The following is a 25023-nucleotide window of genomic DNA, read 5'->3' as shown; positions in this document are numbered from 1 at the left end:
GTGAATTAAAAATGTAATCTAGATCATCTAACTTTACAAATGTCCAATCCATACACCCTTCAAAAGAAGAGTGAAGAGAAAGACAAAAGGGAAACTCTAAGCTAGTTGCCCTATGATCCCAAATCTAATGCTTGCGTCCTTAAATTTAAGGTACAGTAGAAATGCTTGCAATGTGGAGTTAGTGTAGAATGTAGATTATAAAACGTGGGCCAATGATGTAAAATTAGAATAGAAATAAGAAATAATGAAGAGACATGTAAATAATAATCCTAATAAATACAAATATTATGGTGGTGTTTTTTAATTTCTGTTGGATTAGAGACGTAATAGAGGGCCACAAATGTCATGATACCTATCGTTTTAGTCTTCTAAAGGTCTACGAGGAATCTTCCCTTGGATTTTAACTAATTCCATCTAGAAGCTAAGCCTTTTGCTTCTTGGTTATTATGATACATCTCAAGTGATCTTCTATTTTATAAATTATACATAGCCTAATTGTTAATCTAATTCGCGCATAAGACCGGCTTTATGTATGTAAATTGGCGTATTGAAAAATAATTTAACAAATTTCTATCTTATTTATAGACTAATTAATTATTTAATTTACATATATATAAGACAACCGACTTTATATTATGTACACTTAATTAACGTACTTCAAAATAGAATGATCACATAAAATGATAACAAATATATTACTCCATATCATGTTGTAGCACTGAAACTCAAAAGAGTTTACTAGAAGGGGATGATATGGGGTGTCATGTTAATTTGTTACTCCTACTTCAACGTTTAAAGCATTATTATGATTTATGAGTAATAATAATGTGCACCTATTGCTATTACTAATGCATAAAATAACATATGGTTTATTCTTAATTTATGTCGATAATCTTTGAGCATATGAGCGTAGTTGAACAATTAACTAGGCCAAATTTATCTTAGTAAAATTCTAGCTACTAGGTAGTGAAATTACCTAACCTCATGTCAATGACTAATAAGGTCAATATGGACTCACGTCATACTTTGCAAAATCAGTGATTGTAATAATTGTGTTTCTTTTTATTGCTAATTGTAAGCAATCAGGCCTAGTTCTCTTCCCCTACAAAATTAATTTTTTAGTAGTAATTAAATTTGAATTGCGAAGTATAAAGCTTCTATTGGTAAATATTACGAGTAATTTTAATGAATACTCCGTAATAATTAGTTTGACTAACATAAATTAATTAGTAAATCATGAAATGGAGCAAATATCATATTTGTTCAATAAAATCGAATTTAAGAACAAAATTCAAGTAAAAATTAGATGCATATAACATGACCCTAAATTGCACTACTAGCTAGTTTTTGAGTTACAAACAAAATGTTATAGCCGGCCTCATATTTTCATAAAAAGATTAGATAACAAACTAATGCTTTTAAGTTGTTGCCTTATTGAAATAATTTATAAGGATGTTTATCAGAATTTGGACCAGATAACATAAGACTGCTACTTAAAAAATTACGTCTATCACACTTACTTAAGGGTTAAATAATCAATTGTGGTTTATCTATTTATCTATCCATATTGGCTTATTAAGTTGCAATAGGTAATAATAGGGCACAAAGAGTAGGGCCTAATCTATTATTATCACTAATAATAGCAAGTCACTATGAATCTTAATGTACACTTGGTTGGCTCTAGATCTACCATAGATTTTGCCTTTAATTTGTTTATAATAATTCAAAAGGATTGGAGGAAGAATGGGTGCTTAACAACATATCATTTACATTTCTAAGGCTAGGCTCTTCAAATTTGTTGTTTAGTATGTACTTGGGTTAATTAATTTTTTAAGGGAAATTAAAAAATTGGTCCCAAGAAACCAAAAAGTGATTCACTTCTGTCATAGACTATCAATTCAAAGCATTTTCTCATTTCTTGTACTATACATGATATAATCTTTCTAACTTTATATTAGATTTTGTCTTTTAGAATCTTTCATTATATTATAATCCTATAAACTTCAATGTCATTACCTATTTATGGCATTATTATGTCCTTAATTAAATCACCTTAACCCAATTAAACAATGCACTACTTTCCCAAATTACAAATATTCGAGTGCCATGTGTCGATCCGATGACTCATATCGTCGACCACGTGTCCAAATGATGAGTCATAGACATCTTCCCTTTTATATCAATAAAGGAAGCCCCATTACCATATAAGGTATCCTAGAAACTTCTTTATGCCATATATAACAAATATTATTGGGGGATTATTATATTTTAATTACAAAGCATATAATTTAGGTTAATGAGATTAACAAATGTGAGGAAACCATTGGATAAGAAGCCGCTTTCGAAGGAAACACCAACAACCCACTTATCTTTTGCCCCCGGGTGAATCAAAATTATGTTTTACTGTTGAGTTAGCTGGCCCTAGCTTAGGATGAATAAGAATATTAGACATGTTAATCTAGAGATTATGGTTGCATAATTGCACTTATTTAGTACGGCATTAATTTGATCTCTAAACACTTTAGGCCCCATATGAAATGAAATTTTATGATCTTATATAAAATCTAATTTAATAGGATGATATTTCTTGTTGTTAATTATTGATGAATCCTTACATAAATTCTTTATTTTATAGTTATACTTCATCTATAATAAAGTCATTTTCAAACAAAATATATCTAGACAAACAAAATAAAATCTTTTGGTTCAAAATTACAAATTTCAAAAAAATAAAATAGTTGTTTCTACATACAACCCTAATGAAAGGAGTATACTTTACGTAGTCGTAAATTAGCCCGGTTCTATCACAATTTTTCCCAATTTATAAGGAAAAAAAAAATAGATAAAGTTATATGAGCTATTCAAGTTCAATTTACAGCAAATTTAGTTTTATTCATATAATTAAGTAGATAGGAATCAGACAAATAGAATACACCCTTATTCTTGAATATAATTTGGTATAAAGTAATTGAAGTTTCAATACCACACCCATCGTAAAGCCATAATAAGTGAGCATAAATTCTATCCTAAATTTGACATCATTAGAAATTTCTCATGTACCCTTCCTTGAAATAAGATGATTATGAGGGTGAAGGACATATTAGATGGTTAGGCTTCTTTCTTGATTCTAGAGAATTTTGGACTCGATTTTCATTACCCGTTTTATTTTATACAAGTATAAAAGAATGAAAATGACAAAACTCTCATTAATGTTACAAGTATACTATATTTGTAAAAATGCAACTTTTGATCATCACGAGATGTTGAAACAACATAACACAACTATTAAATAATTTTGGATGGAGAATTATATTTTAAGTTATACTATGTGAATCTATATGTTGAGTAGGTAGAAGCTAAGTTTTATAAACAACCTCATCATTTTTGTTTCAAACCTCTTATGGTAAGGGCAAAGGGTTTCCATACTTAAAATATATAAAGGCTTCCCTTTCTAGAAAGTAATAGCTTTGAATCATCAATAATATAGAGAAAATGAGTCATATGTCCTACATGTTTTATAATAATAAAATAATGATGAAGTTTCTTAGTATATTACTCAAATAATCAAAAAAATTGATTTTGTCCAATATTAATCAATAAGATTGGTCCAGTTTTCGTACATTTGTCCCATCTTTTGGATTTTGGTGGCTCTAGTTCTGTTGGTTCAGGTTATACTTAGATAATGTGGAAACAAAGTATAACTCAACTAAGTTAATTACTTTTAATTATGGTAAAGCACATGTCCCCATGCTTTAATAATCTCCCACATAATATAATTATATGGATTAATTTGTATTACAAATAATGATTCATCACACACGCAATCAATGAAATTATAAGGATTATCACCCAATCTATTTTTTAATTTTTAATTATATGTCATAATATTCGATATCAAGTGCGGTACGGTAGCATACAATTAGTACCCCCATTTGGCAAATGTTTATAGGTCAAACTTTGATTTTATCAATCGATGTAATTTACTAACGTTCTAAAAGTTTAAGACAAAAAAGGTGATAGAACCTTAATTTCTGACGGTAATTATTGGTACTTCCTCTTATTTGTTAAGGTAGTTTTAGTTTCTCAAGATTGTGATTTGTGTACTATATATGAAAATTTTCTTTAAGTCTATCTCTCATGAGGATTGCCAATTAAGTAATTAAGTTGATGATGAGTCATTCTCCTTTGGCGAGCCGTGAGATAAAAGTCAATTCAATATGATATACTCCATATATATACTCCGTATGTTGTACGATGTTGTACTCCATAATATAGACAAGAGAAATTAATGATGATGAATAACAATTACTAACACATAGATTTATGCAATTCAGTAATTAATCATCTGTGAGCTACGCCCTCAAGCAGTAGATCACGATGAAGCTTACTTGATATAAAATATAATTGAATAGATAGATATAACATAGATTAAATTAATTACTTAATTAAGGAGATTGTATACTATATCCAAAACGAACAAAAAAACACAATAGGCCTAATAAAATATTATAGCCCAAAATTACAATTCAAGGCATATTCTAACAAAATATATGAGCATATAATCTTCAAATCAGTCTCATCTGATCATTATGGATAAGATACATGATACATACCCCATAACAAATTAGCAATATATCAAACAACTGCAACCTAATGACCTATGTACGTGAACTTCAAATAATAACAAGCAAACAAGTTTTTTTTTTTTTTCCCTCTTTGAATAAGCTTTTATTGCATATTTTTATGAGTAATTTGTATATTATTTCATTAAATTTTACATTGGTTTGATTCTATAATTTGTGAGTTTCTTTTCTTATGCTTAGACAAAGTAAGATATAAGCAACAATATTGTACTACGAACGCATCTCACCTTTTTTAAAGCTTGTAATCATCATACAAATATTATCATATCATTTAACCTCTTTTTTTTTTGTCATATCAATTGAGTCTTTAATTTATATATCTAGCATAACTTTTAATAAAAAAAATATTGTTAACCTTTCATGTAACATTAGAAACATACGTTTTTTCAATCGCTTATTTTTATTATTATAGTTTAACTAATTAATGATCCGACAAACATAATAATACCACAAGTGGTATAAGAATTCAAAATCATTATCTAAAATCACAGTCAAATAAAAAATTAACATATAATAGCAGCAATGGATGAAGTGAGTACAACATAACAAGTATAATTTAATATAATAGTTAAAGACTAAGTGGTCGATGAGGTCACCATATATTGAGTGCCATACAAGATTTTTATTTCTTTTCAAGGGTTGATATGACTAGCAAAGTGTGTATGTTATACAACTATATATATGTTGTAGTTTAGAAGCCTTAAAGAGTGTGTGTGTGTGAGTGCATGTCTCAAAGTTTGGCAGCAGACAAAAATATAGTCAAAGTTCTAAAAATGGTAGGCAGTTTGATGGCAGCTTGGCCTGTTCAACAACAACAACAAGGTTGGAGGAAGGGACCTTGGACTCCTGAAGAAGATAAGCTTCTCATTGAATATGTCAATTTGCATGGCGAAGGTAGATGGAGCTCCGTCGCCCGTTGTGCAGGTAATAATTTAATCTAGTGCACATTCTCCATTGTGCACGTTACAAAACACGAGTCTCTGCTTAGTATAACCTGTTAGGTTCATATGTCTGCAAAAACGAACCTTTAATTTACCTCCAACCACCACGAACCAACAGTTGACTTATTATAGTTTTTGAAAGAGTTAGTGACTTATTTTAAACACGATAATAAATCCATGTATCGAGTTTAATTTTTCTCTTGTTTGATTATTGATTTTAGTGAAATTTGGGGCTTGTACAGGATTGAATAGGAGTGGGAAGAGTTGCAGGCTAAGGTGGGTGAACTACCTAAGGCCAGGACTTAAGAGAGGTCAAATTACCCCTCAAGAAGAAGGCATCATTATTGAATTACATTCTATTTGGGGTAACAAGTAAGATACTTTAATTTAATTTTACTTTCTATATATAATACGTAACAACTTATTTTCCAAGATAATAAAAATGATTCTAACACGTTTAGTTATAAAAGGATTATTAGAAGAAGAAAAAAAACATGTACTAATTATCTATTTTTATCATTATTTGTATAGATGGTCGACGATTGCAAGATATTTACCAGGAAGAACAGACAATGAAATCAAGAATTATTGGCGAACTCATTTCAAGAAGAAGGAAAGATCTCGAAAAGCCTCTGAAAGACGAAAATCCGGCCAAAACCTAAAACCTAAGCCAGTACTACGGCCACAACCCCAACCACAAGTCCAACAAGGAACCAAAAATGAACCAATGAACCAACAAGTTCCTCCATCTCAAGAAAATAGTCCAAATAACAATAATAAGCAAGAGGTTATGTTCATGATGAACAACCCAAACAACACCACCATAGAGGAGCCAAACTTGATGATGATCGCGGCGTCTTCTTGGATGGACACCACGTGTAACGATCAAGACGGTTCGTGGTGGGGGAGTCTATGGAACTTTGGTGAACAAATGCAACAAGCTGATACTTCTCAATACTGTAGTAAGATGGCACTATCACTACAAAACCAAGCTAGTACTAATAGTAGTACAACTAATAATATTATTATTAACACTAATAATAATAATGGATTCTCTTGGGAAGGGGATTTAAACAATATTTATAATGGAGGTTACATTTTTTAGAGAGCATATTAATCATATAGTTTAATTTCTTCATCTTAAACATTATTATTGGTGTTCTTGTAAGATAATACTTATTATTATTATTAGGCCAGCTAATGATGTGTAATCGTACATTATTATTAGTTTTTTTTTTTTTTTTTTTTTTTTTTTTTTAAAAAAAATTTATTTAGTTTTAATTTGGTTGTAATGCACGTATATGATGATCATTGGTTAACGTTTGGTAATAAAGCAAAAGAGAAAGGTCTGCGCTGTATAATGCAAGTTATTCAGGCTTCACTTTTGACTTTGTACGACTGCTGCTGTAGAGCATGCAATTTTTAAATTGTTCGTATGTTGTATGTAATATACTTCTTAATTCTTCAATCAGATCTTAATTTTTATTATTATTCATTTTAATTTCTTATTTATTAGCCAGCTATTCTTAATTTGCATGGTCTTGATTATTTAATCTTTAGTGTTATAATTATGTTACATACACTTAAGTGTTGTTCGGATATTTTTTATATGTATCACAAAAACAGATGTGACTATATTTATGTAACGTACTGGATCTTCTAACCCTTACTGAATGTATGAAAAGTATGTGTTATAACACTTCCGATCCTAGGCTCAAGTTAGAACCAAAAAAAAAAAAAAAAATTCAAAATCATGAAATCATCAAATATTCCATAATCTTTCCAAATTTCTTATAAATAAAAGACAATGAAATCAAATATTCGATAAAGCGAATTATATGCTTGTACTTGAGATTGAACCCTACAAGTGTCCAATTAACCCTAATGGGGGATGGATCGGAGTAAGGAATAGGGTATCCCTCCAAGTGTGGAATGAAGAATCGAACCCCTATCTCGCTCAGAGATAAAAGTGATGAGCAACAATTATACTTATTGGACGAAGAACATTGCATCAACTTAAGAAGTAAACACATTAGTGCTGCTAATTAAAGTTGTAAATGAACACTAATTGGAAGAAATGAACATATTAGTGCGCTCTATGGAATATAATAAAAAAGCTAGAATCTATTTTAAGACTAAATGTCATAGGATCCGTTTTAAACATACATAAAGTAAGAGAATAGTTATACACTTCATCTACGTATGGAAATTTATATAAAATATATACACTTGTATGAAGATATAAATTGTACTTTGTTTTAAATGTATACCATATAAAAAGAGAGTGTTATCAATAACTTATGAATATGATGAGAGTGAATGAAATCTCAAGTAGTCAGAGCTCCTTACCAGTTTCAGGTGATCATATTCATATGAGTTTTAACATAATTTCTTACTATTATACGAAAATTTTAAGTGTTAATGTGTAATATATTCTTGAATTAATCTTAATGTATTGGGTAGATTTTTAGAATACAAATTTATCATTTTACTAAAACATAATTGCATATATTTACAATATAATAAAACTTGAACATTGAAAAGGTTATCATCAGATCAAATTGTTTATCTCCCTATATATTTTGAGTTTTAAAGTTTGAATAAAAAACGTAATAAGCCAGTCTTTTAGGGACGAAAAGGAGTACTTGTTTATCTCCATATTTAGAACACAAAACTAACATTACCTCAATGTCATAAAGAGATTTCATTATATCTCCGATATATAATTAATGATAAATTATCGATAACACGTATGCAAGTCGATCATAATTAGTTTCATGGCTTTAATTCATTGTTAATACAAATAGGTAGCCATGAAAAAAAAGGTTGTAAAGTTCACGATCGAAAGTGCATAATAGGAAAGCACATTATAATATATTGTGACGCCATTGAATATATGGATGAGAATTTTGCATGCGATGAAACTTCAAGAACAAAATGAATGAAAGAATGCATCATCTTAATATAAAGTTGACAATAAGCGTAGATTAGAATGCCAATAGATTATGGAACTATGCTTAAAGTTAATTAATTAAGTAAGAATTAATTAACCAAAGAGGTATGGCAATGTAGGGGACCAATGTACAGATGTTAATAGTCTTTGTAATGCTTGCTTTTTGTGGAAATTGCTATTATTAGAATTAATTAGTGCTAATTAGATTGCTTTTTTGAAAGGTCATATACTGTTTTTAGTTTTACCTGGAAAAAGGTTTAGATGACCTCTTTATTTTATGTTTGTTTTTATCATCCAAAAAAAATTAATAAAAAAAAAAAAATTGTTTTACCCTAAAACCGAAAGTGTATGTTAGTCGAATCATTAATTAGGACCTAGCTAGCTATTTTCTTCCCTTCTATAGCTAGGGTTAGGAAAGATTTATTAAGTAAAACTCATCATGTTATAGTTGACCAATAATATAAATATCTCAACTTTGATTTAGATTGAATCGTAATATGAAAAATATAAAATTAGCTAATCTTAATTATATATCAAGATTATATCTTAGCTCAAATTCTATGAGATTATATCTTAGCTTAAATTTTATGAGAGTATACCTTAGCTCAAATTTTATGAGAGTATATCTTTAATATACACAAAAAAGGCACCAGACCTAGTGGCTAATATAAATACGGAAACACTAACAGGCCAGGATTTGGGGCTTAGTGTATGGAATTAAACACCATAAATGTTTTGGAAAAAGAAAAAATTGGCCCATGCAGGGGTCGAACCTGCGACCTTGGCGTTATTAGCACCACGCTCTAACCAACTGAGCTAATAGGCCACTGTTAATAATATGTGCATTTGTTAATAATCATAAGGAGATTCATTCTGCACTAAAATGAGGATAAAGTTGGATAATGAACAACCAAAATAAAATCTGCTATCATATTAGTCATTGAAGAGAGAGAAAAAAAGAAAATGGAAAATATCACAGCAAGTGAAATTGCAGGTTTAGGGGTTGGTGCTTTCCTCCTTTGTGCCACTATTGCTGCCCCTAAAGTTGATGCCTTCATCTCCTCTTCCCAAAGAAGGTACACTTTCTAATTAATTTACTATACGATATGTGTATTTTATTCATGTTTCGTCTAGAATTAATAGTCACGCTGATAGTGTAATTTAAACTTGACTTCACGGGTCGTTTATATTGTTGTTGGTTTAATTTGCAGTTCATTGAAGATGTGCAGGAGATGTGGGGATGTAAAGCTGATACCTTGCAAAAAATGTAAAGGATCCGGATTAGTTAAACCGGGTGGATTATTTGGACTGAGTAATCCAATGGGTGATTTAGTTTCGGATCGATTCGAATCCAATCAGAGTTCAATACCCTGTGTTAATTGTGGAGCTAAGGGTCATTTTCATTGCCCTCAATGTTACCAAGCTTTTACTGAATCACAATAAGATTATTATTAATGTAAATTATTATGGAGTATGATAGTTTATTATGATACAAAAGTTTGTACCTTGTTTTGAATTAGAACTTAGAAGATTTTCTATGATATATGTACTTTGTATGTTGGTTTATTTCTATGTGTATGATTTTTTTGATTAATGGTTAATCCAATAAAAGAGATTAATATATGTTTTGGTGCCAACAAATAAGTATTTTTTACATAAAGCATGGAAATTTATACATGAGATGTTTTGATGTAATTTTTATTAAACAAAATTTAGATTCTTATTTGAATCAACTAGATATTTCAGCTTCTAAGCATATTCTAAATCATTTGCAATTGCTATTGAGGTTTTGGCATAATAGTTAGATAAATTACTAAGATCCTACATTTTGTATAGTACTCCGTCATTGCAAACTATTTTGAAGGACAATTTTCGCAAATTTATAACTTGGCTTAAGTTCTTGGACAAACAAAACATTACTACTTGTATTAGAAAACGTAAAGTACAAAATTATACTCAGTCCCAAGTAAATGGCTTTAGAGATTTCTGCGAGTAAAAATAAGGGCCGATTGTGGCATCCTATCTAAATTGAACGATCATGCAGGCCCATACTCTTTGGGCCATATTCAGTCCAATTAAGAAATGTCATTTTTTTTTTTTATCAACGTGGGTCATTTTTATTTTATTTTTTCTTTTTTATATATATATTTTTTATATTATCTTCGTTTTATATTTTTGGTAACTTTGGAATATTTTATATCTCATAAATAACACTCTAAAGTTGCAAAAATTATGGAATGAAGGTAGTAAAAAAAATTCCAAGTAAAAGTTATTACTCCGTATCAATTTTGTATTTTTAAGGGGATATTGCTCTGTATCATAATTAATCGTACACCCTTTATCATCTATTATTGGTTAAATCAATTTTTGTTCAATTTTAACCAAACAAATCTCACTTTTTTTTTCACTAATCAAACAAACTTCACTAATCTTCATAATTTCCTTTACTCAATGGAACTCCACCACTTTAAAAGCGTGTGTAAAAGGCAAACCTGAAAGGTCGTACACTTCAACATAGCATTAATTCTAGCTTTGGAGGTGACTATGGTAAGTAGAAGGTCAAAGTTTGATAGCCATATTAGGCATTTGCTTGTGAAAGCACGTCACTGTGTATGGTTTTTTTTTAGTATCAAAGAAACATTTTCCCGACCATTTTGGCTAAGCTAGAACCTAAAATTATAACAATTCTAAACACGTTGAAACCAAAATGTCCATAAAATAAACTTCCTATAATGCTTTGCATTCCTAAAACATACGAGTAAGTCATATAGATTTTTGGACATTTTATTAATTTGGACACAGTTTATTTGAATAATGACATGTACCGCATCTAATAAAATAGTCATATTCATACCATTGTACACGAAGTATGTTTTATATAACGGAAATTTTTTTAAAATTGGATCTAAACTATTTTATTTTTTAAATCGGATTAAGCTTGGTAAGAATATCCTTGTTATATGCAAAAGTATATTCTTCATAATAGTTATGATTTGACCAAAACTCCTCATTTGGAAGCCAAATTTATTCACATTATTATAAATCAAGAATTTTAGAAATTTAACAAAATAGGATTATAGATATATATATTCCATGCCATATGATTTATTTTTGTTAACATCTAGTTCTCTTTTGGGGTTAATATTTTAGTAACTAAAGTTTCCACATAATGTTTCTACGCAAATAGTTCCCAAAATTAAAATTATATGATGCATAATAAGGGTCCGAATTTTTTTTTTTTTTTTTTTTTTGAAGGAGTAAAATTACTAAACTTTGAAATTATTGTACTAAAAAAAAGGTAAGAAATCGTTAGTACTTTTTTAACACATTATTTAATTAATTAAGAACATCAATTGATTTACATTGTTAATATAATTTCTTAAACAACATAAAATTATATTGATTGGGTGAAGAAGAATGAAGTTTTCCTATAACATAGCTAAGCATTGGTTAAAGGACTTAAAGCGCCATGATGGAGCAATAATAATAGTTGTAGAAGCCTGCATTGTGGCTCTTTTATTTCTTTGCGCCTGTTGCCTGTGTTGCTCTATTCACCGGGAGGAGAAAAAGAGAATTAAGAGGAATGAAAAAATACTCGACCGCGATTGGCAAGAGTATTTACGTACTCGACCGCGATTGGTTGATGAAGAGGAACCACAACCACCACAACTACCAGGGGTCAATAATAGTGTTTAGGTTACTATTTTGTTGTAAAGATCTAAAGACAATGTTGTGTCGCTTATGATGTACGTACTCAATAATACTATTTCAAATCTACTATAAATGTCTAAAAAGAACCAAAAAAATTAAAAATAAAAATAAATTCTTAGCAGTTTTTTGGTTTCAAGTTATCAATTTCGAAATTTACTCCATTAAATTGAATGTCAACCTCGACTTTGACGCTAATCACACTATGAGTTTGTTTTTCTTCGTTATACTCCGTAAATAAATTGTCACGTTCATGTGTTACCCAATTTAAATATTTTGTGTTTGCTTTAAAAAGTGATATATGTGTGCCCTAACTACTAAACAATCAGAATATTACTTGTATTAAACATAACAAAGCTACAATATCTACATTAGAAAGTCCTGAAAGATTATTGTGATTGTACTTCTATTGCTTGCATAATAACCCTAAAGCATAGTCAATCGATCATTCACAACCTTATTATCCTTATTAGTACTCTAATTATTTTAAGATCGAAAATGTTTTCACGGAACAAGTACCCTGTTAGTAAATTTCAAACTTTAGACCGTAGACTATTTCACATTGCATCTCTAATTATATCAAATAAAACAAATCTTAAAATAACATATTGCCCAAGTTACTACAGTTCACTAGAGTTTTAGGGGTAATTTTTTTCTTCTGAATTTATAGGACAAATGTCAAGCAAAGAAGCCAAACAGAGCACAAAATTTATGAGTAAAAAAACGGAAATCCAACGGCCGAAATTACTGTTCAGACACTGCCGTCACTCATTAACATGTCACGGCACTTCAATCACCTGAATTACTGTTCCAAATAACTTCCAATTAGCCACTCATAAATTGACACGTACGTGATGTTTGCGGCTTGTTTGGACAAAGGTAAAAACAATCATATCCAAATTAAATTGAAAAAAATAAAAATACTTTTTTCTTTTTTGTTTAAATAGTAAAAAAATACTTTAATTTATATTTATCTGAAAGTAAAAAAAAAAAAAAACTCGGAAATTAGCATTGTTCATTGATTTTACAGACAAAAATTACAGAGATGGTGGTGACAAATTGTACACTACGTAAAAGGTTGTTCTAAGTTTGTTAGGGGGTTAGCACAATCATTTACTTAAGAGATCTTTGTCTGTAACCATAAACTGTAGTATGTGTCTTGACTCTTGCAACATTTATTTATCAGATATTTTCAAATTATTTGAGTGATTGACAATCGATTGGAGAAACTACTTTCTCAATGCCAAAACATGTACAGTAAATGATGTTAATTTCTCTTTGTAAAGATAAATTTCATTTAATATACGATAAGATTAGCGTTTTGATTGATATACAAGATGTAACATTTCCTTTATACCATAATAATGTTACACAAGGTGAGCAGTTATCCATGTACACCTACATGGTGTATTAGTGTATCCATGGTTTAAACAATCGTAAGTTTTTATTCGAAAAAGAGTGACTTCATTCAAAAGATCTACATTAGTACTTCGATCCATATTGTACTACCTATACTAATTATCTTGCCATTGCATTAGATGACCTTGATGGACATGGTGGGTAGAGCACTTTATGACTTAATTAGATGTTACATGTTCAAGTCTGGCATGTTTGGTTTCCAGGGGAAGTAAATTCCTATAGAAAATCATATTACAAAGGAAATTAGTTCTCACTTGCAATTCCTAGGAATTTTGTTTGATGAAGAGCCTGTTCTGATTGACTGAACTGAACTGAATATTTTATAAGAGAAGGATATTAAGATAAGAACTGAACTGAACTTATTGAAGTTGAACTGAACTAAACTGAAAAGCTGAAGAGAACAGGCCCTTAGAACAAGGGCATTTGAAATTTCCTTGAATTTTGATTGACCAAGGAATGATGTGGTAATTTATTTTCTATATTTTGTGAGAAGTTCAAATTCCCAAGATTTTCTATTTCCTCTTTTTTCAAATTTTATTGCCAAGTCAAACAACCACCCCATATGCAAATTCCCATCAAAATTTCCTACGCTCTTGAAGGTTAACCAAACAAGCTCAATTATCTACTTGTGCAGTTGTGCTTGGGAGTAGTTCTTGTTGGGGGGGGGGGATTCGGGGAAGGTGGTTGAGATTTCTTTACTTAACCCCTAATCTTAACCGTTAATCTATAAAACCTAATTTTTCAAGTTTGATCAATTCATGTTATTTACATAATAATCGGCATAAATTGTATGGGTAAATAAGCATAATTTTTGAAATATAGTTAGTCATCCCAAACAACATATATAAATGTCTCAAATTGATAAAAGCAGAGTGGGATAACACTTTATAAGGCTAAGGGACTACTTCTCCTATTGCCGCGGCATATTGTTTAAGGATGTAACCTGCTTTGGTCTTGTGAAATAGACTCTTTCTTGGTGATGGATCTAACCCAAACCAGTATGTAACACTAATGTATTGTGTATATTTGTGGACCATCTCAACCAAAAGCTTAAGCTCATGGTTGAGGCCCAGGAATGTGTTTTATACTCTATCACTTCCCCTCACATGAAAGGCCTTTTGGACTCGGATACCATGTTAGTGGACCATCTCAACCAAAAATCTTAAACTCATGATTGTGGTTCAGGAATATGTTTTATACTCTATCAGTGTACAAATAAATTTACATATTTAAATACAAAATGATTTTTAAGTGCACCCAAGTAAAGAAAAAAAAATGTATGTTAACATGCATATCTAGTTACTCCGAATTTTACAAAATTGTTGCAAATCGGATTTTTATTAGAGCCGAGAATCATTCTGGATAATACTAAATTAAAATCGAAATAAATCCTTGAGGAAAAATAATTCGAAGCACGTTTCTTTCAACATTTAATTTCCCTTAAAGACTACCAGCAATTCAACATTCAACTAGCAATACGTTTTAATTGGACACGTTTCTAGCGACATAATTTAGACACTCCATGACACATGTACTTATGTTGTATGCGTTCATTGGAGAGACTTAAGAAAGAAACTTTTCATAATTATGCACGAATTTGAGCCAAACAGTTTAGTTTTATCAAGTAAAAATATTTATTTTTTTGCTATTAATAAGTATATATTATGACAAAGCTTTTGGGAAATTATGGTTCTCTATTTTAATTAATAAAGCTAGCCATGGATGTATACATACGGCGGTAAATTCATCTCATATATGAAGGCTACGGAGTAATTAGTTAACAATACATGTTTTGCACGGTCTTTTGGGTACATACATATTTCATTCACCATGTTTACATGAAGTTAATTATGTAGTGGATTTAGATTACTTTAAGTGGTAGCTCGATTAGGGTTGTTGCTTCTCGAAGGTACATGAAATTCTAGTCTGAAAAGATGTTTAAGTTTGGCCTCACTTGAAAGAGAGAAATCTAATTATACAAGCTAATGTACTGCTTTTACTAACTTTTATGAGTAAATTCGGGTAGATCACTAATTTCTTTAACCTAATTAAGTTAGAAGTATATATTAGACGCATTTAAAAAGTCACAAAATATCTAAATTGAGTTTAAAAGATTATGTCTACTATAAAGTACTATACCACTTATCAACGACCATATATAGTAATAATATAACTACTAGCTAATTAAAACCAAATTTGGATCTTATATTAGAGAGCATTATTTCAAATCAACATTTGCATCAACATCATTAGGTGTGAATGCTTCTTTTCGTTTCATATTCCATGATCTACTCTATCACGCAATGAAAAATTAAATCAGTTCAGAAATATTAAAATTTAATCACAATTCATAAAGGCTTTACATAAAGTAAGAATTACAGTATTTCCTATATATATATATATATATATATATATATATATATATATATATATATAGATATTTAGCTTAATTTAATTAAATCTAATATATATATATATATGTATCTAGTTCACCTTTGTTGTCTTGGTGAGAAAAAAATGAAATTGAAGTGAATAGCTCACATGTAACGCTTTTATTACAAGTACTATGAATCTATGATGGACTTTTATAAGTTTATGTACATGAAAAAAGTGGCAAGGAAAATGCAAGTGGGCATACCATTTTGAGGATTTAATTTTTTTACAGTGTCACATGGTGAAAGTGAAATAAAAGGATGCTGCATGAAAATGATGGCTATCCATTCAAGAAACGACACGTGGACAACCATTTTAAGTTATGTGACGACGTTAAGAATTTTCTTTTCTCTTTTTTTATTTTTTTTAAGAAACGTTAAGATTTTTTAACGACGACGGTAGATAGACGTAGTACAGAATTTGTAGGAGATAAATATACTACCAGTATTTTCATCACGTTGTCAAAAGCGCGTCATTTAACGCTACCGTCTTAAACAATATTCCATACGAAGTACTCCGTATTAATCAATAATATTTCTACGGAGTACGTATTAAAAAGGTACGGAGTATTAATCAGTAATATTTACTCCATAAAAATCAATTTTGAAAAAAAAAGGTAGAGTCCGAGGGCTAGGTTCAAGGGTTCGCGCTGTTTCATATCCTTCGTCGGAATTCACATTAATTGTGTACTCGTATTATTGTACTTGGATACATAAAGGGTTAGGTGTAATCGGATAAAATCACTACTTACTCCGCATAAACTCTTTTTTTTTGTTTTTTTTTTTGGGTATGTGTGTTTAAGAGCCAAAAGGCCGGGAATGAGAATCGATCCCAGAATCCATTGAATTCGGAGGAAAGCTTTACCACTTGAGCTATTCCTTACTCTCGTATAAACTAATCTTGTAAGTTAATTAAATCATACTCCAATCCAATTAGGCCCTATTATCTTAACTTATTTATTTAATTAAAATCATTTTTATCAAACCAAAATTAATTTTTCTAATTAAAATTTATTTTTACTAATTCTTTATGATATTTGTTCTTTAATGTTTACTAATAGACTATAGAGTGATAGTCTGATATTTATTGAATTAAAATTATATTTGCTAAATATTAAGGAGAATTTTTTAAAAGTAAAGTGAACATGGCCTATTGTGTATCAATATGAATGCGATTCAATTTTAGGTGTGGATTACTGGACACAGTCACACAGTTGACGGTATATTATGATTAACTTAGTAAAGACCACAAAATGAAGTATAGAACCCTAACATTAATTATCAATGTTGCATGGTTGTTGTCACGTCACTTTAGAGAGTGTTAAAGCTCGGATTAAATGGACTTGAATGAACTTCCATACACAAAAGCCAGCAACCCTAGCAACTTCATCATAACGCTTGTACGACCCGTAAGATCTATTGCATTTAGTAAACTAACTAATTGCTTAACTGTTGTGAGCAGCAATCCGTGCGATTCTCTGATTTATTATTGTTTTTTCCAAATAAAATATGAGTGATCAAGTACTTTTTTTTTTTTATTTACTCTATATTTCATTTGATAATAAATCTTGACAACTTACAACTCTTTTAGCTTGACTTCATGACTTGTGTATGTGTTATAAGTTATACCAAGTAACCTTTTTTGGGTAATTGTTCTAAACCATAAAGTTGCCAATTCATGTTTTTGGTGACAAAATTAAAAATATGTTGCAATCAATTCCGATAGAATATTAAATAATTAGCAAAATGTACATTAGAAGTAAATAAAAATATTAGTACGACCAAATAAAGACTTACTTGAACAACATAAAACATGAAATTGTCTTGAAATTAATTATGCCCCGTATTACCTTTGTTTTCACAAAATTACCTAATAATATAAGAATAAGCTAATTCTTAGTCATCATACTCATCAGATCAGTATATATGTATCACTTTTTAGACCTACATGCATGCATGCATGCATCCTCTTCTAATTTGATGATGGTTTTGTTCTCTAACTATCACTTAATAGCTTTAATAATTGGAGCTAGCTAAAATTGTCATCCTAACATACATTATCTTTCAAACTATTCACTGATTTTTCTCATATATATAGTCTATTCGTTAACGATCTCTCAAAAAATAATTAATACGAGTACTTTATATAAAGTAGGGTATTATTTAAGTCAATAATTATGCTTTAGATAATGAATGTAATATTTTTAGGGCTTGGTGAGAATGTTCTTAGTAAAGTCGATCTATAAAGCATGGCCTTAGGACCTGTTCTTTTCAGCTTAATTAATTTCAGTTTAGTTCTTAATTTCCTTCTCTCATAAACAGTTCAATTCATTTTAGTTTAATTTAGTTTAGTTTAGTTCAGTAAATTAGAACATGCCCTTACTACGTGATCTGACTCGACTTTTAGACTTGTTGTGTCAAATATAGGTCCAATCCAAAAATATAATTTGCTCCAGTATGATCCAAATCTCATATTTACTTAGCTAGCTCATGATCACATCTACAGATTAGTTAATTTGATCATGAAAGCCAATTATGATTACTTTTTATAAATTAAAACCTTAGCTAGCTTAATTGAAGTTAATTTAAGGAATTAACCTTCACGCTCTAAAGAATGCAACTTGGATAAACAAAAGTAGAAGAAAACATGAAAATGGGAAAAAGCATCAAATTACATAGTATGAGAAAAATTTAATAAAACAAGTAATAAAAAAATAAAAAACAAAAAACACAGGAGTTAATATATGAAGTGATGAAAGCACATATACCAACCCTAACTCTCTCTTGTTAGACCTCATTCTGGCAAAAACACATCTTCACCTTTGCAATTTTCTCTCTCTTTCTTCCCATTTTTCTCTCTCCTCTTTTTTATTTCTTCATTTTTCAATGTTTCACATTAATATTTATAGCTTTGTTTAGGGTTTCAAAAACTTCTTTCTTACTATAAATTTTTATTATTTCACAAATTTGGTGTAGTTTTGTCTAAGAGAAGAGGGAAATTTTTAGCAAAAATATTATAGACAAGAAGAGGTAGGTTTGTTAGATTCAACCAAATTATATTAGAAAATAATATTGTTAAGGAAAAAAATATATATTTATAAAAGAGGTAAAAAAAGTAAAGATTAAAATAATGGGAAGAGGAAGAGTTGAGCTAAAGAGGATAGAGAACAAAATAAACAGGCAGGTGACATTTGCAAAGAGAAGAAATGGTTTGTTGAAGAAAGCTTATGAACTTTCTGTGCTTTGTGATGCTGAAGTTGCTCTTATCATCTTCTCCAACCGTGGCAAACTCTATGAATTCTGCAGTGGACCCAGGTGATCATCACATACCGCCTTTCCGGGTTTTTTTTTTTTTTTAATTTTATGTTTTGGTCACGATTACGATTTAGTGAATAGCTAAACGTCGCCCTGATTTAAACAACCCGGACTCTGGGTTGGTCTTAAAGTTTTGAGATCTGGGTTATTTTATTTCCATCTTATGTTTTACTTACCTAGAATGGAAATAAAACTTTGAGCCTTTCTTGTTGTTTTCAATAGATCTGGTCAGATTTTTTTAATAAAAAATTTCATAGGTTTAGTTTGTATGATTTTGTAAGCTTATTTTTTCTACAATAGTAATTTTGTTTTTTTACATAATTGTTTAAATTAAAGATCTAGAGTAAAAATTCATAGGTTAAAGATGTTATAGTACCAGTACTACTTTAGATCTTTGGATTGCAGCTTTGTTTTATTTGATATGATGTTTTGTTACTTTAGAAGATCAGTTTAATACCTGTGCATTTCTTTATCCATTGGATGTTTAATTGTTGTGTTTTTCTCTTACTTTCTGAAAATTCATCATGAATTCTCATGATTTTGTTGAATTATAGCAACATCAGCTTTGCTTTTAACTGAGTTTGAGTCTTACAAGATTACACCTCAAAAATTAAAAATAAAAAATTTAAAGCTTGCTTTATTTAAGAATTTATGTTATATCGTAGCTTTGATTTCAACCTAAAGTGCAACAATTTTTTTTTTTTTCTCTGATTTCCGATCAAAGCTATTATATTATAAACCTAAAATATCTTTCTCATTTTTTGTTAAAATTTAGAGTATAAGTTTATGAATTTTTCCCTAGATCTAAAACTCTTTTATGCGAAGTATATAATTTTTTTTAAAAAAAAAATAGTATATAATTTAAAATTTTCATTTCCCTCAAAATTTCAAGTATTCATTAAGTTCAGCCAACATTTTCTCTAAAAATAGTATACATATGTAAGATGGGAAAGTGATTAAAAAAATTGTACATGATTGTGTGAATTTGATCTTGGCCAAGAAAATTGAAAACCCTAAAATTTTGACCATAATTGGTTTATATCTTAATTATGATACCCTTGCTATTGTTTTAGCAGTAAAAAATAAAATCATCCTACAGAGTAATAATTATAATTTTCTAATATTGGTTTATTTGCCTACAATTAAAGGCAAATTATTTTTAAGGGCTTGAATTGGTAGGAGAAAGTAAAAGATTTGTAAGTTGTTTGCAATTAATTACTTGATATTTTATTTAGTAAAGCTGTTTTACTGATGATTATAATAATAATAATTATTATTATTATTATTTTTGAAATTAATTTATTGTTCAAAACATTCTCTATGGTGTACTCAATCACAGATTACTTATACGGAGTATATGCTTGCTAAATTGTCTTTTCACTTTGATGTTTAAGACCTTGTATAGGGGAAGGGAAAAAAAAAAATCCTTTTTCTTATTTTCAAATTTTGTAAAAAATTAATGTGCTTTTATAATAGCTGTATTGGGTATGCTATTTGCCTATTTATGTCCTGATCTGATCTCCTTGTCAAGTTTTACTCAAGTAGTGTTACATAAGTAATGAAAGCAATTATAATTATCAATAATAGGACTTAATTTTGCATTAATATCCACTCTTTAGTTCAAATCAACTAATACAATCATACAACCAACATTGTTTTTGCATCACATACTATGGGTTTAGATGCACTTTAATTTGTATAAGCATGCCCTTGTACAGTTATACTGCTTCCTAATGGAAAAAAGAGGGGGTTTCATATTGACCTAATGACAAAGATATATATAATTAAATAGGGCAATGTTGTAGGTGTGTGATATGCAAATTTACCTATACAAATGGTTTGTTGTAGTCATTGATTTGAATTCGATTGACTTCTTTGTTACTTTACTGTCTTCACTAATTAAATTAATCTAGCTCGGCCATTGTTATGTCCTTCAGACCTTCACCATAAGACGAAAAAAGCTTAGCCTTGATACATGTATGCTTAACTTGAGGTTTTTACATACATGTTTCCTAACAAAACTATATTTCCATTCATTGAATTAAAAATTTGACTGCATCATGCACTCTCAATATATTCCCATCCATCAGATTGCTTTACAAAAAAACTCGTTTATTTTCGAGCTTTTAGCTACTAAGATCTTTGTGTAGAGAGGATGTGAAGTGAGGAGTCAAGAGTCTTAAGACTTTGCAGTCCATGCAGTTCAGAAGAAAACACCAGATAAAACTGAGATGTTTTAGATGGTAAAGAAATTCAATAAAAAAAAAAAAAAAAAGAAAAAAGAAAAGAAAAAAAATTCCGTTGCCGGGACCCCGGGTCTCTCGGGTGAGAGCCAAGTATCCTGACCAACTAGACTACAACGGATTACTGATAAACTAAGCTTGTTAATATTATATAATTAATATTTGCATTGCATGCAGCATGCTCAAAACACTTGAGAGATACCAGAAGTGCAGCTATGGTGGGGTAGAAGTCAACAAGCCATCTAAAGAGCTTGAGGTAATAATATATCCCATTTTTTGCTCATTATTTGTATCTCTGTACACATTCTATCATAAACCGGATGTACTCTAGGCACAACCCGAATGCACCTGATCAAGGTTGTGCTTGTGCAAACATGTCATCACACACTGCCTTAGGGTATCCAGTATCTACGCTGCGTATAAGGCAGTTGCTGCAAGAATATTTATTAGTGTAAATATAAATGGACTTTTTATTTGTTTGGAATTTTATGTTAATTTGTTTTGTTTTGCTTTGTTCTCAACAGAGCAGCTACAGGGAGTACTTGAAGCTGAAAGCTAGATATGAATCACTCCAAAGAACTCAAAGGTAAAATATTTGTACTCTCTATCATTTTTGTGAAACAAATCTGTTTAGTATTTTAGAAGAATATTCTGAATGTAATACTACTTGGAGACTAGTAATATTTTTGTTTTATGAACTTATGGTTGTATTATTTCATTATTTTATACACTCAGAAACTTACTTGGAGAGGACTTGGGGCCTCTGAATGTGAAGGAGCTTGATCAGCTGGAGAGGCAGCTGGAGACTTCTCTGAAGCAGATCAGATCAACTAAGGTACGTAGTAAGACTAGTAACCATAAACCAAGCACTTGATCTCATTACAATCAAATGTGTAACTGTTATTTAATATTTATTTACATTACCCTACATTTAAGAGAGTGCGTACAAATACAATCTTTGCTCAGTACTAGTCACGTGTACTACTTTAGGATGTCTCTCCATTTTATTAATCAGATTCATGCTTTTGCATTTTTATTGCTATCATTTTATCAAGTACTTGTATTTCTGTATGAATTGAAGCGTGCATCATGATCTATTTTCTACTCATTTTATTACTTTGTGATATAAGATTGAAACCACTATCTTTTTCAACTTTTAACTGCAATAACCTTGTGTACTGTTTGTTGGATTGGAATCACTGAAATGTATAGTAGTATATATGTCTAACTTGAAAAACATGTGTGTGTACTGCTGCTATCTATGCAGACTCAATCAATGGTGGATCAACTTACTGACCTTCAGCACAAGGTATGTACTTTGTATGTACAAGTATTATCACATTCTAATTGTTTTATATGCAACTTTTATTGGAAATGCTATAGTAGTCGTTTGAAATATGACTATCATAATATTTTAATGATATTGTAGTTCTTAAATGAACTACTGATATTACTTTATTTTTGATATAAAATAATATTATTAACATTTTTTTTTTAAAACAAATTTTTAGTTTCATTTATGTGAATTTTTTTAGATATTAGAAGACTAATTGTGTCTATGTTATAACATGAAAAAATAAACCGATCATATTGTATATCATTAAAATAATATGGTAGTCATGCGTACAGGAACATGCACTAATGGAAGCTAATAAATCTTTGAAAACTGAGGTAACAAAACAATCATAGCTTCTTCAACATTCATATATATGCATAATTAATTAGGATGTATTGTACAAATTGTCCTATGAGTCTGATTTTCAATTACATCTTGGAATTTGATTTATTGGTACGTAGCTTGATCGGATCACGATTAAGGATGCTCCATACCGACAATCATGGGATGGTACCGATCAGAACGTTCACTATGGACAGCAACACGCTCAATCTCAGGGGCTGTTAAATTTCCAGCCCCTTGGTTGCAACCCTACCCTTCAAATAGGGTAAGCATGAAACCAAACTACTAGTTTAAAACCCGTGCAATGCACAACACGATACAGACTACAATTTAATCGTGTTTGGTTGGTTGGTTGGATGGATGCAGGTATAACCCGGAAACTACTGAGCAGATGAGTGTTGCAACAACACATGCACAAGTTCCTGGATTCTTACCAGGATGGATGCAAGGTGGATGCTTTAGTTAGGGCTAACTTTTTGCCCTATGAAAAATTGGAAGCATTGCTATTATATGTAACAACTACTTTTGATTTACCTTTTTATCTTGTCTTTTTTTCTGGGTGAAAATGTAAATTCCATCAGCAAGTATGTGTAACTCCTAATAATTCTCATAAGAGCATTAGACTCTAATTAAGGAACTTTTAGACTTTGTTTGACTTTTAATTTGTAATGTAATTTAGTTTTAAGGAGACTTTAAGCAGGTGGAAGTATATTTTAAGGTGATGCTCAGAAATATTTCTAGTCTTCAGTATTAGCTTGATAATATAAATTTACTTATTTACCATGAAATATTAGGGCCCTCTTTTATATATGCGGTCATGTTATTCTTTTACTAAAGAGTTGTTTTGAAATTTCAATCAATTATTTTCAAAACAACTTTTTGTGATTTTATAAAAATGTATACTTGTGTTAAAGACTAAAAAAATCATTTGGAGCGATAATGAATATTATTCAAAATACTTTCATATTGTATATATTGCTCATTAAAATCGAAGTTGATAATTATTTAATACATAGTAGAAGGAGGGTAAGCCCTAGGCCTCCATTCTAATGGGAGAGCAATTGAAGTGGAACTGTGGAAGTCATAGTTTTAGGTGGGTCAATTTAAAACGCACGTGTGCTTAAAAACAATAATGTCCTGTTTTATCATGTAATACTCCAAGAGACTTAAATGTTGAGTTGAGATGTCCATTTTCTAATCCAAGAGACCTTAATGTTCAACTTTTAAAACATTTTACTACATGAAGTTGATTTTAAGGAAAATACTACATCAAGTTGATAATTGAATAAGTGAAACATTTTGAAAAAGTTAAACTATGTAGTTGTAATGAATTTGTATGAGAATTTTTATCGTATTATCTAATTTCAAGTCTCGTCTGCATCAATGAACCTTTGTAATGTTTTCTGCATCATATAAAATGAGAATAATTAAGCGAGTAATATATAATTGACATTTGTGGACCTCGTCTCATCAATGAATCTTTGTAATGTTCTCTGCACTGTATAAAATGAAAATAAGTGGGGCAAAGTGAATTATTGCCATCTGTGGACCTCGTGGCGGTTGAGTGTCGACAGGTGGTGAGCGGTGAACAGTGGTGCGTTCTTATCGTTGTTTTCCTAGAAATGGGTAGTCCAATCAGGGTCTTAGAGTTCGATTTCATGCCCGGAAAAGGCCCATCACGTCAAGTACAT

General features: G+C 30.0%; 3 protein-coding genes and 1 non-coding gene across 6 annotated transcripts; 3 read left to right on the top strand and 1 right to left on the bottom strand.

Annotated features, from left to right (window-relative positions):
• Positions 1–5321: 5321 nt before the first annotated feature.
• On the top strand, positions 5322–6965 carry LOC110705780 (transcription factor MYB82-like). The gene is made up of 3 exons (XM_021883713.1): positions 5322–5567; positions 5827–5956; positions 6116–6965. The coding sequence occupies exons 1-3, from the start codon at positions 5369–5371 to the stop codon at positions 6687–6689; spliced, it is 903 nt and encodes a 300-aa protein (XP_021739405.1). The 5' UTR covers positions 5322–5368; the 3' UTR covers positions 6690–6965.
• A 2324-nt stretch (positions 6966–9289) lies between these two features.
• TRNAI-AAU lies at positions 9290–9363 on the bottom strand. The gene has a single exon. It is a non-coding gene; the product is annotated as a tRNA-Ile (tRNA).
• An 89-nt stretch (positions 9364–9452) lies between these two features.
• LOC110705337 lies at positions 9453–9998 on the top strand. The gene is made up of 2 exons (XM_021883170.1): positions 9453–9613; positions 9749–9998. Exons 1-2 carry the CDS (start codon positions 9501–9503, stop codon positions 9978–9980), a joined length of 345 nt encoding a protein of 114 aa, XP_021738862.1. The 5' UTR covers positions 9453–9500; the 3' UTR covers positions 9981–9998.
• An 8842-nt stretch (positions 9999–18840) lies between these two features.
• LOC110705778 (developmental protein SEPALLATA 1-like) lies at positions 18841–24120 on the top strand. 3 transcript variants are annotated; one of them, XM_021883710.1, is made up of 8 exons: positions 18841–19411; positions 21832–21910; positions 22179–22240; positions 22390–22489; positions 22922–22963; positions 23272–23325; positions 23452–23597; positions 23699–24120. In XM_021883710.1, exons 1-8 carry the CDS (start codon positions 19227–19229, stop codon positions 23796–23798), a joined length of 768 nt encoding a protein of 255 aa, XP_021739402.1. In that variant the 5' UTR covers positions 18841–19226; the 3' UTR covers positions 23799–24120. The 3 variants fall into 3 exon arrangements, with proteins under 3 accessions (XP_021739402.1, XP_021739404.1, XP_021739403.1); XM_021883711.1 differs by having other exon boundaries at positions 18847–19411; positions 23284–23325; XM_021883712.1 differs by lacking the exon at positions 23272–23325 and having other exon boundaries at positions 18842–19411.
• The last annotated feature ends 903 nt before the right edge of the window (positions 24121–25023 follow it).

Source organism: Chenopodium quinoa, unplaced genomic scaffold, assembly GCF_001683475.1.
Source record: "Chenopodium quinoa cultivar QQ74 unplaced genomic scaffold, ASM168347v1, whole genome shotgun sequence".
Taxonomy (NCBI): domain Eukaryota; kingdom Viridiplantae; phylum Streptophyta; class Magnoliopsida; order Caryophyllales; family Amaranthaceae; genus Chenopodium; species Chenopodium quinoa.
Note: the sequence above shows the minus strand (reverse complement) of the source record. Positions and strands in the feature narration are given on the sequence as shown.

Bases quoted from the DNA above. Each gene is read 5' to 3' on its own strand.
- LOC110705337 (XM_021883170.1), top strand. From the start codon at position 9,501: ATGGAAAATATCACAGCAAGTGAAATTGCAGGTTTAGGGGTTGGTGCT. The intron at 9,614-9,748 runs GTACACTTTCTA...TTTAATTTGCAG, and splicing joins ATCTCCTCTTCCCAAAGAAG to TTCATTGAAGATGTGCAGGA.
- LOC110705780 (XM_021883713.1), top strand. From the start codon at position 5,369: ATGTCTCAAAGTTTGGCAGCAGACAAAAATATAGTCAAAGTTCTAAAA. The intron at 5,568-5,826 runs GTAATAATTTAA...GGGCTTGTACAG, and splicing joins CTCCGTCGCCCGTTGTGCAG to GATTGAATAGGAGTGGGAAG. The intron at 5,957-6,115 runs GTAAGATACTTT...TTATTTGTATAG, and splicing joins CATTCTATTTGGGGTAACAA to ATGGTCGACGATTGCAAGAT.
- LOC110705778 (XM_021883710.1), top strand. From the start codon at position 19,227: ATGGGAAGAGGAAGAGTTGAGCTAAAGAGGATAGAGAACAAAATAAAC. The intron at 22,241-22,389 runs GTAAAATATTTG...TTATACACTCAG, and splicing joins TCACTCCAAAGAACTCAAAG to AAACTTACTTGGAGAGGACT. The intron at 23,326-23,451 runs GTAACAAAACAA...ATTGGTACGTAG, and splicing joins ATAAATCTTTGAAAACTGAG to CTTGATCGGATCACGATTAA.